A 13,869-nucleotide genomic window follows, 5' to 3' on the forward strand; every position below is an offset into this window, starting at 1 on the left:
AGGAACAAAGCTTAAGTAGAACTATGATCAAAAGTCTCAAGGATAAGGTAGATGGGGTATAGATTTTTGAAAGATAATCAACATTTATAGAGGACTCCTGGACTAAAGAAAGTACTCTCAGATTAAAAGGACCAATTCATACATAAGACCCAGAAGGAATAGAGAATGCCTTTAAAGAAAGCTGAACCATTTCCTGGTGGCATCGAATGAAAACCTGAGAGCTAACACAGATGGAGTGTCTTATTAATATCATGATAGGAATGAGAAAATTTGTGTAAACCTTTTTTCTAATTCAGAACATGGGCAATTGATAGCAAAGGATTAATGACAAAATCTGAAAGTGCTAAGAATAAGTATGCTTTCCTTTAGGGGAAAAAAAAACTTGAAAGCAGTATCTACTTTATTACAAACTCAAATGGATATGAAACACTGTGTAATTACCTTTTTTACTCTCCAAGATGACTATCTCATACCTTTTATTTGCTCCTTAAATTTCCCTCTCTGCACAACCCTCTCAGCCATCTTAATACCTCAGTATTTCATTGAGAAAATAGAAGCTACCAAGCAGTAACTTCAGTCATCTTCCAAATGCCAAATCTATAATAGAATTAGCATCTGTACCCATTTTCACCTCAACAAAAGAGTGTAAGTCCTATCAAAAGCCATTCCCACATTCTAAATTCCTTCCCTTTTAGTTTCTCAAGGACTTTACAATATCTTCAATTACCTTCCCTCTTTCCTATACCAATCTCTTCTCCACTGGATCATTCCTACTAGCACATAAAAACAGGTTCCAATTAATTTTCCATCTTTTAAAAATCCATCACTTGAGCACTTCCCCTCTTCAGCTTCCATTTGTCTACCTCTCTTCACAATAAAACTACTTTGGAGTGTTGGTGACACATGCCCTCCCTTTCCACTTTCTCTCTTCTCATTCAGAATTCTTAAAGATTATTTCCTATTTTCCTCTTTTCCTTTATTATCATCATTATTATTTTGAATCTGCCTATGTCCCTTATTTGTAGAAAAAGCCCAGTTTTGACATGTTAATTGAGAGCAGTGCTGGATTTAATCATACTTTAACCCACTCCAAACTGATTTCTATCCTAACCTTTTCAAAAAAACAAACAAAAAACTGTTTTTGTTAAGGTCACTAATAACAGCATGTTATCTGCAATAAACATTTTTCTCTCATTCTAAATCCACCTCTCAGCAGCATTCAATACTGTTTAATATGCTCATCTTTCTTGAAACACTCCCCTTCTCTTGGTTTTCAACACACCAAACTTTCCTGGTTTCCTCCTGTCTCACTGATCATTCTTTTTAGCCTCCTTCATTTATTTCACTTCTTCCAAATCTCCAAATGATAACAGGGCATTATCTGGGCCACAGTACTCCCCCCTCACCCCAGCTCTTGCTTCCTAGGTAATTTCATTCATTTTCATGGCCTTATAAATCAGCTTCCAAATTTGTTTCATGCGTCCTGATCTCTCCTGAGCTCCTGACTTACAGACCCAGCTGTCCATCATCATCACTTAGATAGCCCTTGTAAAAATCTCAAATTCAGTTAGTATGAGACAGAAGAATGCTTCACTCACCTTGCCAAATCTGCTCTTGCAGGTCTTGATAACAGACATCACCACCCACCAGTTGCTCAAGCCAGAAATCTGAGCATTATATAGCATTATATAACTTCTTCATTCCTCCCTTTTTTTCATAAATTCATTAGCAAAGCCAATAAATTCTGTATCCAACAGAGATTTCGAACCTATTTTCTCTCCATTTGAATGATACCACCTACCCAGGCAATCTCTCACCTAGACAACTGCAGGAGTCTTCCTTTCTCTTGCTTCTATTCTTACCTCTATACCTATCCATTTTCCAAACAGCATACAAAGATGTATCTTTTTTTAAAGGATAATTCAGTCTGCTTACATCTTTAAACAGCTCCCCATCATTAAAAACCACCCGAACTCCTTAGGAGACCTACACAATTCTACATGATCAAGCCCCACCCAAACTTTTCAACACCTGATGCTACTCTCTAGCCCTCACTCACTCCTTACTAGTCTGTGAGTTCCTAGAACATGCCTCAAGCCTTCATACTTGTTATTTCCACCACATGCAATATTCTTCCCTTTGTTCTGCATTTTTTGGTTAGTCTCATTCTTTGAGTTTCAGCTTAAGTATCATCTTAAATAGGCCTTCCTTGAGCCTCCTTCTTAACAGACTATTTCACCTCTATCCATCCCAGAACAATCTAAATCCATTTGCTATGTCCTAGATGGCACTAGCATGACCTGTAATTATTTTATCACATTTCTTCCCCACTATACTCTTAACCCCACCAGGGCAGAAAGAAAGTCTGTCTTGTTATTATATCCCCAGCACTTAGATAGTAAGGTGCTTGATAAATGGAATGAATAAATGGATGGATGAGTGAATGAGAAATGAACAAACAAATGAACAGGCCAGTACTTAAACTGTCTGCTAACAAAATCAATAGGACTTATTCCTAGAAAGCCTGAGATCTAAAATAAATAAGTAAACATCTAATTTAAATTAACTCTTTGTACCTTGTCTAAGCGACAAATTATAAACAGGAAAACAAATCAAGGTAACTACCACTTGTACTTTCAAATATACTAATGAAACTAAGTAACACATTTTTAGTTACAAATAAGCTAAAGAGAAAAACTAAGCCACAGATCAACTTTTACCTTGAATCAGATATAGGTTTGGATGCCTTTCTGCCTTTAATTTTAAATTCATGGGATGTTCCTTCAGGTTCTTTCTCTGCTTTGAAAGCCACATTTGGTGGCACAGGAGGAACACGAATTCGCAACCCAAACAAATGCTTCTTCTTCTTTATTTCTTTCCCAGACATAAACCTAAATTTTTAAAAAAATTAACTAAAAATTTAAAAACTGAACACATATACATGGCAGACCCTAACTCATAACTTTCAGATATAAAGCCTTTATACATGAAAGTCCACCCAAAACTACAAAACTCACTCTTTCCCTTTGCTTTCCTTGATTCTTTTCTGCTCCAGAGCTAATCCACAGTAGGATATAATGGGGGAGTAAGGAGGGAGGGATAGGATCAGAAGGGAGACAAGCACATGTCCACTTCTAACTTTTTAAAGGAAGAAGAGTAAAGAGCGGTGTCTTTTTAGTCCTAAAATGTGTTTTTCCATATTTCAGTGTCATCTGTTTAAAAGATCTCAAAAAATGTTTAGGTAAAGAAAAATTCCATTTCAGAGTGGTTCTGTGAGGGGAGAAACCCTGGTCGGAAAGTAACAGGTGTTAGCAGTGGAAAAGAGGACCCACTATGAGAGGTCCAAAAAATAAAAGCAGTGTCTAGTGTGTCAGATCTAGAACTGAAAATAACGTGGAGCAGAGAAAAGTTATTTCAGTGTGGGTTTAGGTCTCTGAAAAATGTGTTCCATAACTGTTTCCCTAAGACCTCAGGCTCCTTACTCCAAAACACCCTACCTACCTTAGTGCTACTAGACCCTGCCTAACCTTAAGAACACACTACCAAATGCTTGGAATATTCTTCCACTGTTATGCAGGTTTGAGAAAGGGGAGCTCCCATTTCTATCATAATAGGAATAGATGTATTTCTGGTACCCTAAATTGGATTACAGAATTCATGTCCCATAAAGTATTTTTACCAGCACAGTAACTGCTCAGGCACTTTATGGCTTTTTGAACTGGCCAAAAGATCTAGTTAGCCACTAGTAATTATAATATTTTTAAGGAGGGAATGCTGTACAGTTCAAAAAAAGAAAAATCTTATAAAATAGCTTAATGGTTGGTTAGAACCAGCATATACCCTTAAAACATTTCTATTGCAATTTTTAAATATTTTTTTAAAATGTAGATATGCTGTTTTTTTTAAAAGGAAAGCCCTATACAAGACTATATCAAACAATAATCAATTATCAAAAACTTAGTACTAATACTACTTTTCTGTAACTGTTGACAATAACTAATCTTAAAATCATAGAAGATCTCATGATCATTTTAAAACCAACATTCGCTACAGTATTTTCCACTATAGTTTGCATTTTCCCACCACCTAAGATTTTATTTTATTTTCAGGAGACTGTATTATAAAAACAAGTCATTACTGAACGTTTTTCAACTGAACAGGCCAATTCCCGAGATATTGGTATGCCTGCCTCCCATCCACCATTCCCAGAGGATTGCTCTTTCCTTCTCCAACCCTTGAGAACCACTACTTTACTCTGACTGAAAAAGAATAGGACATTAAAAAGCTTAAAATGGTTTGTACTAGTTCTGAATACCAATCCCACAATCCTTAAACAATGCCATTATTCCTTATACTTACTAAATGTCTCCCTCATAGGGATACATAAAATAAATCAACTTACATGGTCTTGTAATCATTTAATGCCTCCAGAACATGCTCATATCTTTCAGATTTTGGTGTGTCTGCCAGCTGTGAAGTATCAAGAAACAATTTAACGCACTGTAATTTCATCAATTAATAATATACAGGTGCTAGAGAGAGGCAATGTGATGCAGAAGTAAAAGTATACTGACTGGTAGTCAGAAGATCTAAGTTCTAATTTCAGGTCCTCACTGACTAGCTGCATGATCTAAGGCCATTTAACCTCTTAAGGCTTGTTTTCTTATCTATAAAAAGGGGAGTAAAAATCCTCCTCTAATTACTTTACCAGTAATTAAGTGAATCAGAGGATATGTCTGAAAGAACTGTAAACTGTAAAACATTACAAGAATGGGATCTTATTAGTTATTAAATTTAATTCTATAATCTGAGGAAATAATATATTAGAATGACTTTAATAGCAACCATATATTGGTTCTAACAGACATTATTAGGGAAGAGTATAAAAAGTAATGAGAAACATAAAATTTTATCTCCCAATACTTCTAAATATTAGCAGAAACCAAAAACCTCTATAACTTCAAAAAATTCTGTGAACTGGGGGGGGTTGATTTTCATAAAAGTTATAGATGTTAGCCAGCCCTAAAACTCAAAATGTCTCATTAATTTTTTATCATAACAAATCCTTTTAAAATCTAGATTTTAAATTCAATTCTAGAAAATATTATTTTGTTTTAAAAGGGCTTCCTTAAGAGTCATTTCTGCCTCTTCTTCTAAGTGTTTAAAGACTGGGGCCCAATAGCAAAAAATTCTAAATTTTTATAAAAGGACCATTCTCAGTTAAATTCACAATAACTCAAAAAAAACAAAAATCCAGAATATCATAGTTGACTTTCAAGAGCACCACCAGTATGTTCTTTACCAATTTAAACTTCCAAACCTCAGAACTGCTTCAAGTAAAAAGAGTAAACAAATCTGTGAAATAGAATGTTGGAGGTAGAAGAGACAGAGTAATCTACTCCAACTCTCTTTATTTTACAAATTAGTTAACAGATATAAAGATTAAATGAAATGCTCAAATTCAATGGCTGTTTAGTGAGAGAGCTAGGATTCTGAACCCAAATGACAATAGGTCCATTCATTCAACATTCACTAAGAGCCCATACTTGCTAATGCACTGGGTGCTTTTAGAAAGTAAGAAAAGAGGGGCGCCTGGGTGGCTCAGTTGGTTGGGCGACTGCCTTCAGCTCAGGTCATGGTCCTGGAGTCCCGGGATCGAGTCCCGCATCGGGTTCCCTGCTCGGCGGGGAGTCTGCTTCTCCCTCTGACCCTCCCCCCTCTCATGTGCTCTCTCTCTCTCATTCTCTCTCTTTCAAATAAATAAATAAATAATCTTAAAAAAAAAAAGTAAGAAATGAAATGGGACAGTCTGGTGCTCATGTCTCTATACCATACCACTTCCTCTTACTGTAATTTCTACAGTTTTCAATGATAGAGAATTTCTATTAAAGAAATAACAGAATCAGACCTTAAAGCTTGAAAGACACTTCAGATGTCCATGTAATTCAAGGTTCCATCAATACTTTTATAGTACTGATAGGCATTCAACCTTGGTTTAAATATTAGCAAAGATGAAAGCTGATGAGGCACCCACTGAGGGAGCCCATTTCATAGGTTGACAAAACCTTCCTTCCTGGAACTCTTCTAGTCCTCTTTTACAAGACAGTTCTTCAAATATTTGATAGCAGCTATCATGTCTAAGTGTAAGATTATGTCTAAGTTCAAGATTAGGTTGAAAGCTTTTAGCAACCACATTACATAATTATTTCATATTAAGCTTTGGCTGACTAATTCCATCTCTTCCTCTTCCCCCCACCTCCCCAACCAAACCCTAAAATCTTATCAGATAAACTGATCAAACCAAGTATTCGCTATCAGGCACTGCTTCTTCTGAACTGGTTGAATGTGTATTTAAGCCTAAAAGCAGAACTTTATAACTGTTGTTAATTTGCTTTGTTTTCAGGTCAGTGTTTGAGATAATCTTTTCTCTTGATTCTGTCATCCTTCTTGAATTAGGAGTAGACACAAAGACAGAACCTGTGGCTCTCCATTAGAATCTCCCTCAAGAGTATTTCCAAGCCACTGAATGCTTTTGTTTCTATTATTCAACTGGTTACATATCCATTTTTTACTTTTAATTTTAACCAGTTCAAATTTCAGTATCTAATATGAAATTCAGTTACACTATGTCTATACTATGCCCTTAGCATTTGACATACCAGTGTGGCTAACCATAACAAAAAAAGAAACTAGGGTATTTAAAATGATTTATTCTAATAAAAGTGTTTTTCCTTATTGCTTTTTAAATCTTCACAAACCACATATCTGAAAAATGTGCTCTACAATTTGCTAATAATCAACAACAAAACTAATTTCTCAAATCTATTCCTCTTTTACTTTTTTGAAAAGCACAATGAACTCTCTTCTTTTTGTGGTACTTGCTCTCTACAGTTTCTCAGAAATTTCATCTATAAGTTCCTTCAGCACTCCAAAACTATTTTGCATAGAACTATATATTTCAACTTGCATTATGGGGGCCAAGGGATCCCTTTCTATATTTTGAAGACTCTACGTACAGATATTATAGTTTGAATCAAATAATCTGTACTAAAAGAGCATCATATTCTAAGTCTGCCATCTGACCATGAGGTTATATTTATAATATCGCTAACATAATATCCATTTTTGTTCCTCCCACCACAGATATCTAATCTCACATTATGCTTTTACTTTCAGGGTTGTAAATTTCTGTATAGACATAAATGCTATTAGGTATAGTTATAACTCTTCCCTTCAATAAAATACACCTTTGAATTACCAACATTGAATTCCATGCCACCTAGGCTTAAGTATGCAAAACAGGTTAAGTAATTTGTTTGCCAACCTATACACTGTATGTTAATAGGAAACACTCAAAGCCTCAACTATTGTTGTTAATCATTTTCTTATAATTCTCATTTAAAAATATTACACTACCTCTATTATGCATTTTCTTCTCTAGCTAAAACATCATTATCTGCTACAGTATTTCATTTAAGTTTATGCTTTTCTCCCTACATCCTTCAAAAGGTAGCACTCAATACACTATCCTGCTATGAATCTTTGGAGGTTAAAATTTAAGAACACCATTAACAGAAAAGTAGGTTGCTCTTATAGAACTAGGATTTCAGATCACTTTGGGAATTAAGGACAAATGATAAGTAGATACCGAAGTATGAATATCTCTTTTAACTCTCAAAAGCAATCTGGTGCAACGGTTAATTCCTCATTCTAAATAAACCTTTACTTGGACCTCAAATGTTGCATTACATATTTTTACTATCTTAAAAAAAATTACAAAACAATAGTTTCTCAAATAGCTACATTCAGTCTATATAAGGCAAGAAGTCTCAAGGATGTAAAAGAAAACAAAAATCACATAAGAAAACAGGATATAGAACTATCATTATGTTCCAATATGTTCTAAAAGTTTCAGCTTCTGTTCACAATCCTGAAATAACCAACTAAGAAAAAAATATGATAAATATTAAATATGCCTTTCAGTATGAAAGGATATACTCTCCAAAAGAAGTTTAATACTTTTAAAACGTCTTTTTGTTATAAAAATAGTCATATCATTTCTTTTATATCAAAAAAAAAAGCACAAAACACTAAATGGATACCACTGATTCAATTAAGATTGCTCCAAATAACTAGAAATTGAAATAAGTATTTATGGGGCTTCCAAAATAACACAGAAATACCATTAAATTTTGGCCAGTGTTATCATATATAAAATTAAGTCCTAATTCAGCTCAGAAAATAAATATAAGTGCCTCCCTATGACTATGACTAGTGTGTCCATATATATTCCTGAAAAAAAAGCCATAAAACTCTCAATCAACTTCTCAAGTCACCACAAGGTTTTTTTTCTTTACCCACACGGAGGAAAGAAACTCCACATTTAAGAGAGAGTTAAATCACAACTATTTTTGTTTTGTTTCATTTTTGAGGAGAAACTTCTACAGCAAGTGCCTATGTCATATAATCAACAGTATATATGTAGTAAGAACCAATGTTCTAAATGACTCTTAAGTATTCAATAACCAACAATACACTTAACATACAGTATTTCCCACATTTTAAAAGTAATTAAGGCTATTTATAAGAAGATTTTTAACACGAAAGTATTTATAAACAAAAAGGACATTTTATAAACCTAAATTTGGATTAGTGACAAAACTCAATTTGCAATTCAATTTTAGTTAACCAAAGATATACTATTTTAATAATCTGGAATAATCCATTATTTGTATTATCTTTGTTTTTATTATCACAAACATTTAAAAGTAAATTAAGTAAAAATTAGTTACATATAAATGTTACAAATAAATGTTAAAGATGGCATAAATTTTATAGTCTCTTTATTATTAAAATCTCATTCTCAAAAACCAATTATGACAGTATAAAGATATAGAAGATTAATATAGAGTTAAAAGCTGAACTTCCATCTGTAAACATTTGAGGATGGAATGACTAAGTCTGAATATTTTCTTTTTTTTTAATGCAGAGAAAAAGCAATGAGAAATGATTAGAAAGTCACTTGTTCTGATAATAAATTTGACGGCTCCAAAAAATGGAAACACTCCTCAGAAAAGTAAAACTTTTCCATTGTAAAGTTGTATTAGAGTATAATGTTCTTCTTAATTTTTAAATTAAAAAAAAATTTCCATATTGGCAAAGAATAAGAAATTGAATTGAATGTATAATCTTATTTCTAAGACATTATCGCATAAGCTACAGAAAAGGAAAACATGTATCTACTAATAAATTTATTGATATGTATCAGAAGTACAGCTAGAACCAAGATACATAAGATTCATAAACTGAATTCATTTCTTAGAAATAGACTACTTGTCTAGACTAATAGTCTAATTGTGATTTTTTCTATTTTCAGCCTCTTGAATAAAACCTAAGTATCATTTTTCATTTTAATAAAAGATAGCATTTGAAATAAAGTAACTTGAGTTTTTATATGTGTGCCCACTGTCTACATGAAGTAACTACTACAGAATTTAATCATGTGAAACATAAAATGTACTAAGAATAGAGATGTATCTGCATATGAAGTGCTGAAGGAACCATGGCTAGAAAGAAAGCACTTTAAAAGAATATATTAAAGTATTAAATATTAAGATGACTATAATGAACACTATAGCCACTAGTGCCTTACACTTACTTTTTTCTTTTATTACTAATCAGTTTATTAAAATTTATCAACTTTGTAAGATACTCGTTTTCTCTCAAATTTCATCCAGAAAAAGCATGTAACAGAAGAGTGTTGTGTTCCAACTTCTAACACTCAAAACATCTCAGCTCAATTGATTTTAATAATATCTTTGATTTTAAAAAATCTCAGTATCCTGCAAGTGTTTGTTTTATACGCAGCTGCTACCACAAACTAGCTTTTAAATGTGCATTATGTTCTCCCTGATGCCCCATAAAAACCCCCAAAACAACCCAAAAAAACCCTGATATCCTATTTGACATGAACCTTTTATAAATTACCCCATGTCTAAAAGCTACAAAAGCAGAAATTCTTCCTAAACTTCACTTTACACAACTTTTACCTCTTCAAAAAGTAATGTGTGACTAAAATTCACACATCTAATTCCACATAATATAAAACAAAATTTTTATTTAAGCTAATAGTAGTTATGGGTGCCTGGGTGGCTCAGTCAGTTAAGCACCTGACTCTTAATTTTGGCTCAGGTTATGATCTCAGGTTCATGAGACAGAGCCCCAGCGTCGGGCTCCACTCTGGGCATGGAGCCTGCTTAAGATTCTCTCTCTCTCTCCCTCTGCCCCTCCCCAGCACCCCCACACTCTCAAAAGGAAAAAACAAAAACAAAAACAAAACATTAAGCTAAGAGTAGTTAATATCTATATTTTAATAATTCAAAGTAAGTGCTAAAAACAAGTTAACTATTAAAGTTATTTTAGTTACTTTCTTCTTTGTGCTTGTCTATTGTTTCAAAATCTTCTTCAATGAACATACATCAACTTTTATATTGCTTTTTTTAAAAGACTGTAAACCAGCATGATTGGTTAGACTTTGCAAATGAAAAGCAAAATGAGATGTCAGAATGAGGGGGATAATCTCCAACTAGAATAGCTTTACTCCCTAACTCATTATTCTAACACTATTACTGGGTCCTCCCATTCCTGGAAGTCAAAGATTATATATATATGTTGTATATATATATATATATATATGTTGTGTGTGTGTGTGTGTGTGTGTGTATATATATATATATATATATATATATATATATGGGAGTACCAACAAGAGAGAAAGGAAGAGGGTTGGTTATATCTCTTAAATTTATAGAAACTTAGAAAAACAGGAGGAGGAACCATAAGTAAGATATGCAATAATAAGGATTTCTCCCTCCCTTCTATCTTTAACTATAATGATTCTCACTTCAGAAAATTGAAGAATCAAGTAATTTATTTACTTCCTCCTTCTGCATTTTTCCCTGACTTAACAGGCAATAACCAGGAGGATGAGAGGGCTGGCCCTGCTATCATCAAAGTTACTTCTCCCTGAACTAAAAATAAAATTCTGCTTTAGGTGTGTAACGTATACATGTATCTTAGTTGCTTTTAACAAAAACAAAATAAAACAAAAAAGACATCAAGTAGCTAATGAAGTTAGCTCTAAGACCACTTACCTCTCCAGGATGCAATCTATCCCAGTTTTCATTAATGTATGTCATAAGCTCAAGTTCAGAATCAAAGTATTTCTTCTTGTGAATAACACTTAGGTTGTAAAGGCATAGGTGTGCTATATCTACCCTGGAATCCAAAAATAATCACAATATACAAAAGCAATGTTTTTGGTTATTGTTAAGAAATCACATTAAAAAAAATAAAAACAGCAATTAAAAAACCCAAAGTGAAGTATTTAGGTGAGCAGAGGGTAAACAGCATAAGTCATATTCACAATATAATAAATCATTACATATGAAAATAATTGGAAAACATTAAATATTTGCTTATACTGAGTAGTAAATATAAACTAAAAGGTATTTGAGTAATTTCTTAAAATACATTCAAAGAGGAAGTAACTCTAAGAAAAAATAACTTAGAATAAAAAATTTTGCATTTCACTTACATATAAGCCATAGAACAGATCATATTTTAACACTTTATTTTATCTGATTCATGAGTTAAATCTTATCTTTTCCTAAAATACATTTAATAAAACATTTAATAAACATTTAATAAAAATTTCTAAGTACTTGTATAAGCATTTTATCAGAAATCTCCCAAAATTCATCACACTTCCCATACCCAAGAATTACACTAAACAGAAGCCAGCATATTTGGTATAAGACCTCTCTCTTCTGCTGTCTGCTATTCTGAAGGCCCAAAAGAGTTAAAAACATGAATAAGAATTTTGAAAATCCAAAAGAAATGTAAAGCTACGTTTTATGCATCAGACAACAAATGGCCTTATTATTTCAACAATAAAACTAGATAATCTTTAGTGAAATGATATCAGGTTTACGGATCTATAAAAGAAATAAAGCGAGGTAAAATTTTTACTTAAACCAAGTTAATAATAAACAGAACATTTCATCCTGTAGGTTTAAGAATATGGCCCTTTATTGCTTCTTAACAGAAATGTCCATACTTACCACTGTAATGGTAGACGTTTGAGGTATTCTGGTCCAGAACTGCAGACAGAGCAAATAAATGTATAAAACCTAAGAAAAAAAGAAAAGTTTCATATTGAGTAATCAAAGGTATACATAAATTATTCAACAACTAAAGCCAATATTCAGCAAGTACATATCCTACAATAGATGAGTGACACACAAAGCAAAATATAATTTGAACTATGACACTGTGATTTAAAGTTTTCTAGTAACAACAAAATTGCAAGGGCAATTTTTTTTTTTTTACCCATTAGACATTCAGAGTTCACACAGAGATTCATACACAGGTATATTTTACTAATGGCTTGTGTGTACCATGAACTGTGATGGCAGCCCCCACATACAATGTTCTACTCAATGCTCTGAACAATCTGGTAAAATAAAAGGAGATAAACTGATCTTCGTAAGTTCTGAAAGACAGTAAGCAGCATAAGCCAACATTTAAACCCAGGTTTTTTATGCCAAGTTCAGTGCTCTTTCATTTTCCTTCCTAGAGCTCTCTGCTATTCCACATTCTCCTAATCCAGAAAGCACATTAGGTCTGCTTTTGTAAATTCTTTAGATCAGTGAAGGTGTAAATTTTCTATCAAGATTCTGTGGCCTTTGCCAATTTTCTGTCACAGGATCCCTTTGAGGTTTTTAAAAGGAAGGTAACAATGGGAATAGTTTAGAGCACTGTGGGGCAATAGGAGCAAATATAATCACTGATTAAATACTTAAAACTGTTCTGGAATAACATCTAAAAGCACAAAAATTATGTGTATTTTAAAATTATGAATAATTTAAGTCTATCATTCAATATTTTCCCTCTTAAATGACTCCTTCACAAATCATTGTTGTAATTACATTTAGAAATCTGAAACTGCAAACATAGCTAGAATATAAAAGCTAAATATATATATATATATCAATTGGTAAAGTTCAAGTGTCCTTCTCACCTGTCTCCAAACAGCATTGGCTTTTGAAGGCATTGCACACAAGCCTCATGAAACCACTGCTTACATTTGCAGCATTGTAGCATCTTTAAATACCAGCTATAAGAAAAAAAGTTAAGATTAAAATCACTACCTTTTGAGGTAAAGTTTTAAAAACAAAGCAAAACAAAACCAAGTGGCATTATACAAAATAGTTATGATTACATTATGACATTTCTGCTATATTTAACATAAAATTTTTTCTTTCCCGAAAAGGTTACTGAGGATTTCATCCCTCCTTTCTTTTTCACAAGAACTTATGAAGCCTGGTTCCTAGACCAGTAAAGAATCTCTGTCAAAGAACCAACCCAGGATTTTTTTTCACATCAACTCTCTACACCCCCTAAGGGAGATTAGTTTCAGAGGTTACTGATGTGTACAGCTGTTCGCCCAATATACCCAATAGTCATAAGCAGCTTTGTATCTTCACACTGTTTCCATTATTCTTTTCCATTATAATGGAAAGGAATGTAGAATAGCAACTTCATATATAAATTTGGTGAACATAATTATAAATCTAATCAAAGACTCTACCAGATATAAAGGCTTTGTGACAGGTTTTGTTCTTTTTCCAATAGCTGAAGAAGCTAAAACTAAATCTCTACCTAAGGATATCCTCTCTTTTCGGCTGGTACATGGTTCTGATATACTGATATCCTTATTTGCCACCCAAATAATGCCTTTTCTTCCAATAATTATTTTGCTCAAAAAGTTAAGTCCCCCATTAACTGTAAGCCATATATAGGCAAAGG

General features: G+C 33.0%; 1 protein-coding gene across 6 annotated transcripts in view; it reads right to left on the reverse strand.

The window, feature by feature from the left end:
* The window catches only part of MTF2 (metal response element binding transcription factor 2), a 72,768-nt gene that overhangs the window by 20,349 nt on the left and 38,550 nt on the right, over positions 1 to 13,869 (reverse strand). For 5 of the 6 annotated variants that reach the window (XR_006794448.3, XM_064588810.1, XM_064588809.1 and 2 more), the window contains 5 exons: positions 13,082 to 13,177; positions 12,123 to 12,191; positions 11,154 to 11,277; positions 4,403 to 4,470; positions 2,721 to 2,891 (listed from right to left, as the gene is read on the reverse strand). Coding sequence is in view for 5 of the 6 variants with exons in the window: in XM_064588810.1 (XP_064444880.1) it covers positions 2,721 to 2,891; positions 4,403 to 4,470; positions 11,154 to 11,277; positions 12,123 to 12,191; positions 13,082 to 13,177 (528 nt within the window). In the remaining variant the exon portion in view is untranslated. The remainder of the gene's footprint in view (positions 1 to 2,720; positions 2,892 to 4,402; positions 4,471 to 11,153; positions 11,278 to 12,122; positions 12,192 to 13,081; positions 13,178 to 13,869) is intronic. The other variant, XM_045897180.3, reaches the window with a different exon arrangement.

The sequence above is a fragment of the Mirounga angustirostris genome, unplaced genomic scaffold, assembly GCF_029215605.1.
Source record: "Mirounga angustirostris isolate CCGP_5_RB_7025 unplaced genomic scaffold, mMirAng1.0.hap1 SCAF_4, whole genome shotgun sequence".
NCBI classification, from domain to species: domain Eukaryota; kingdom Metazoa; phylum Chordata; class Mammalia; order Carnivora; family Phocidae; genus Mirounga; species Mirounga angustirostris.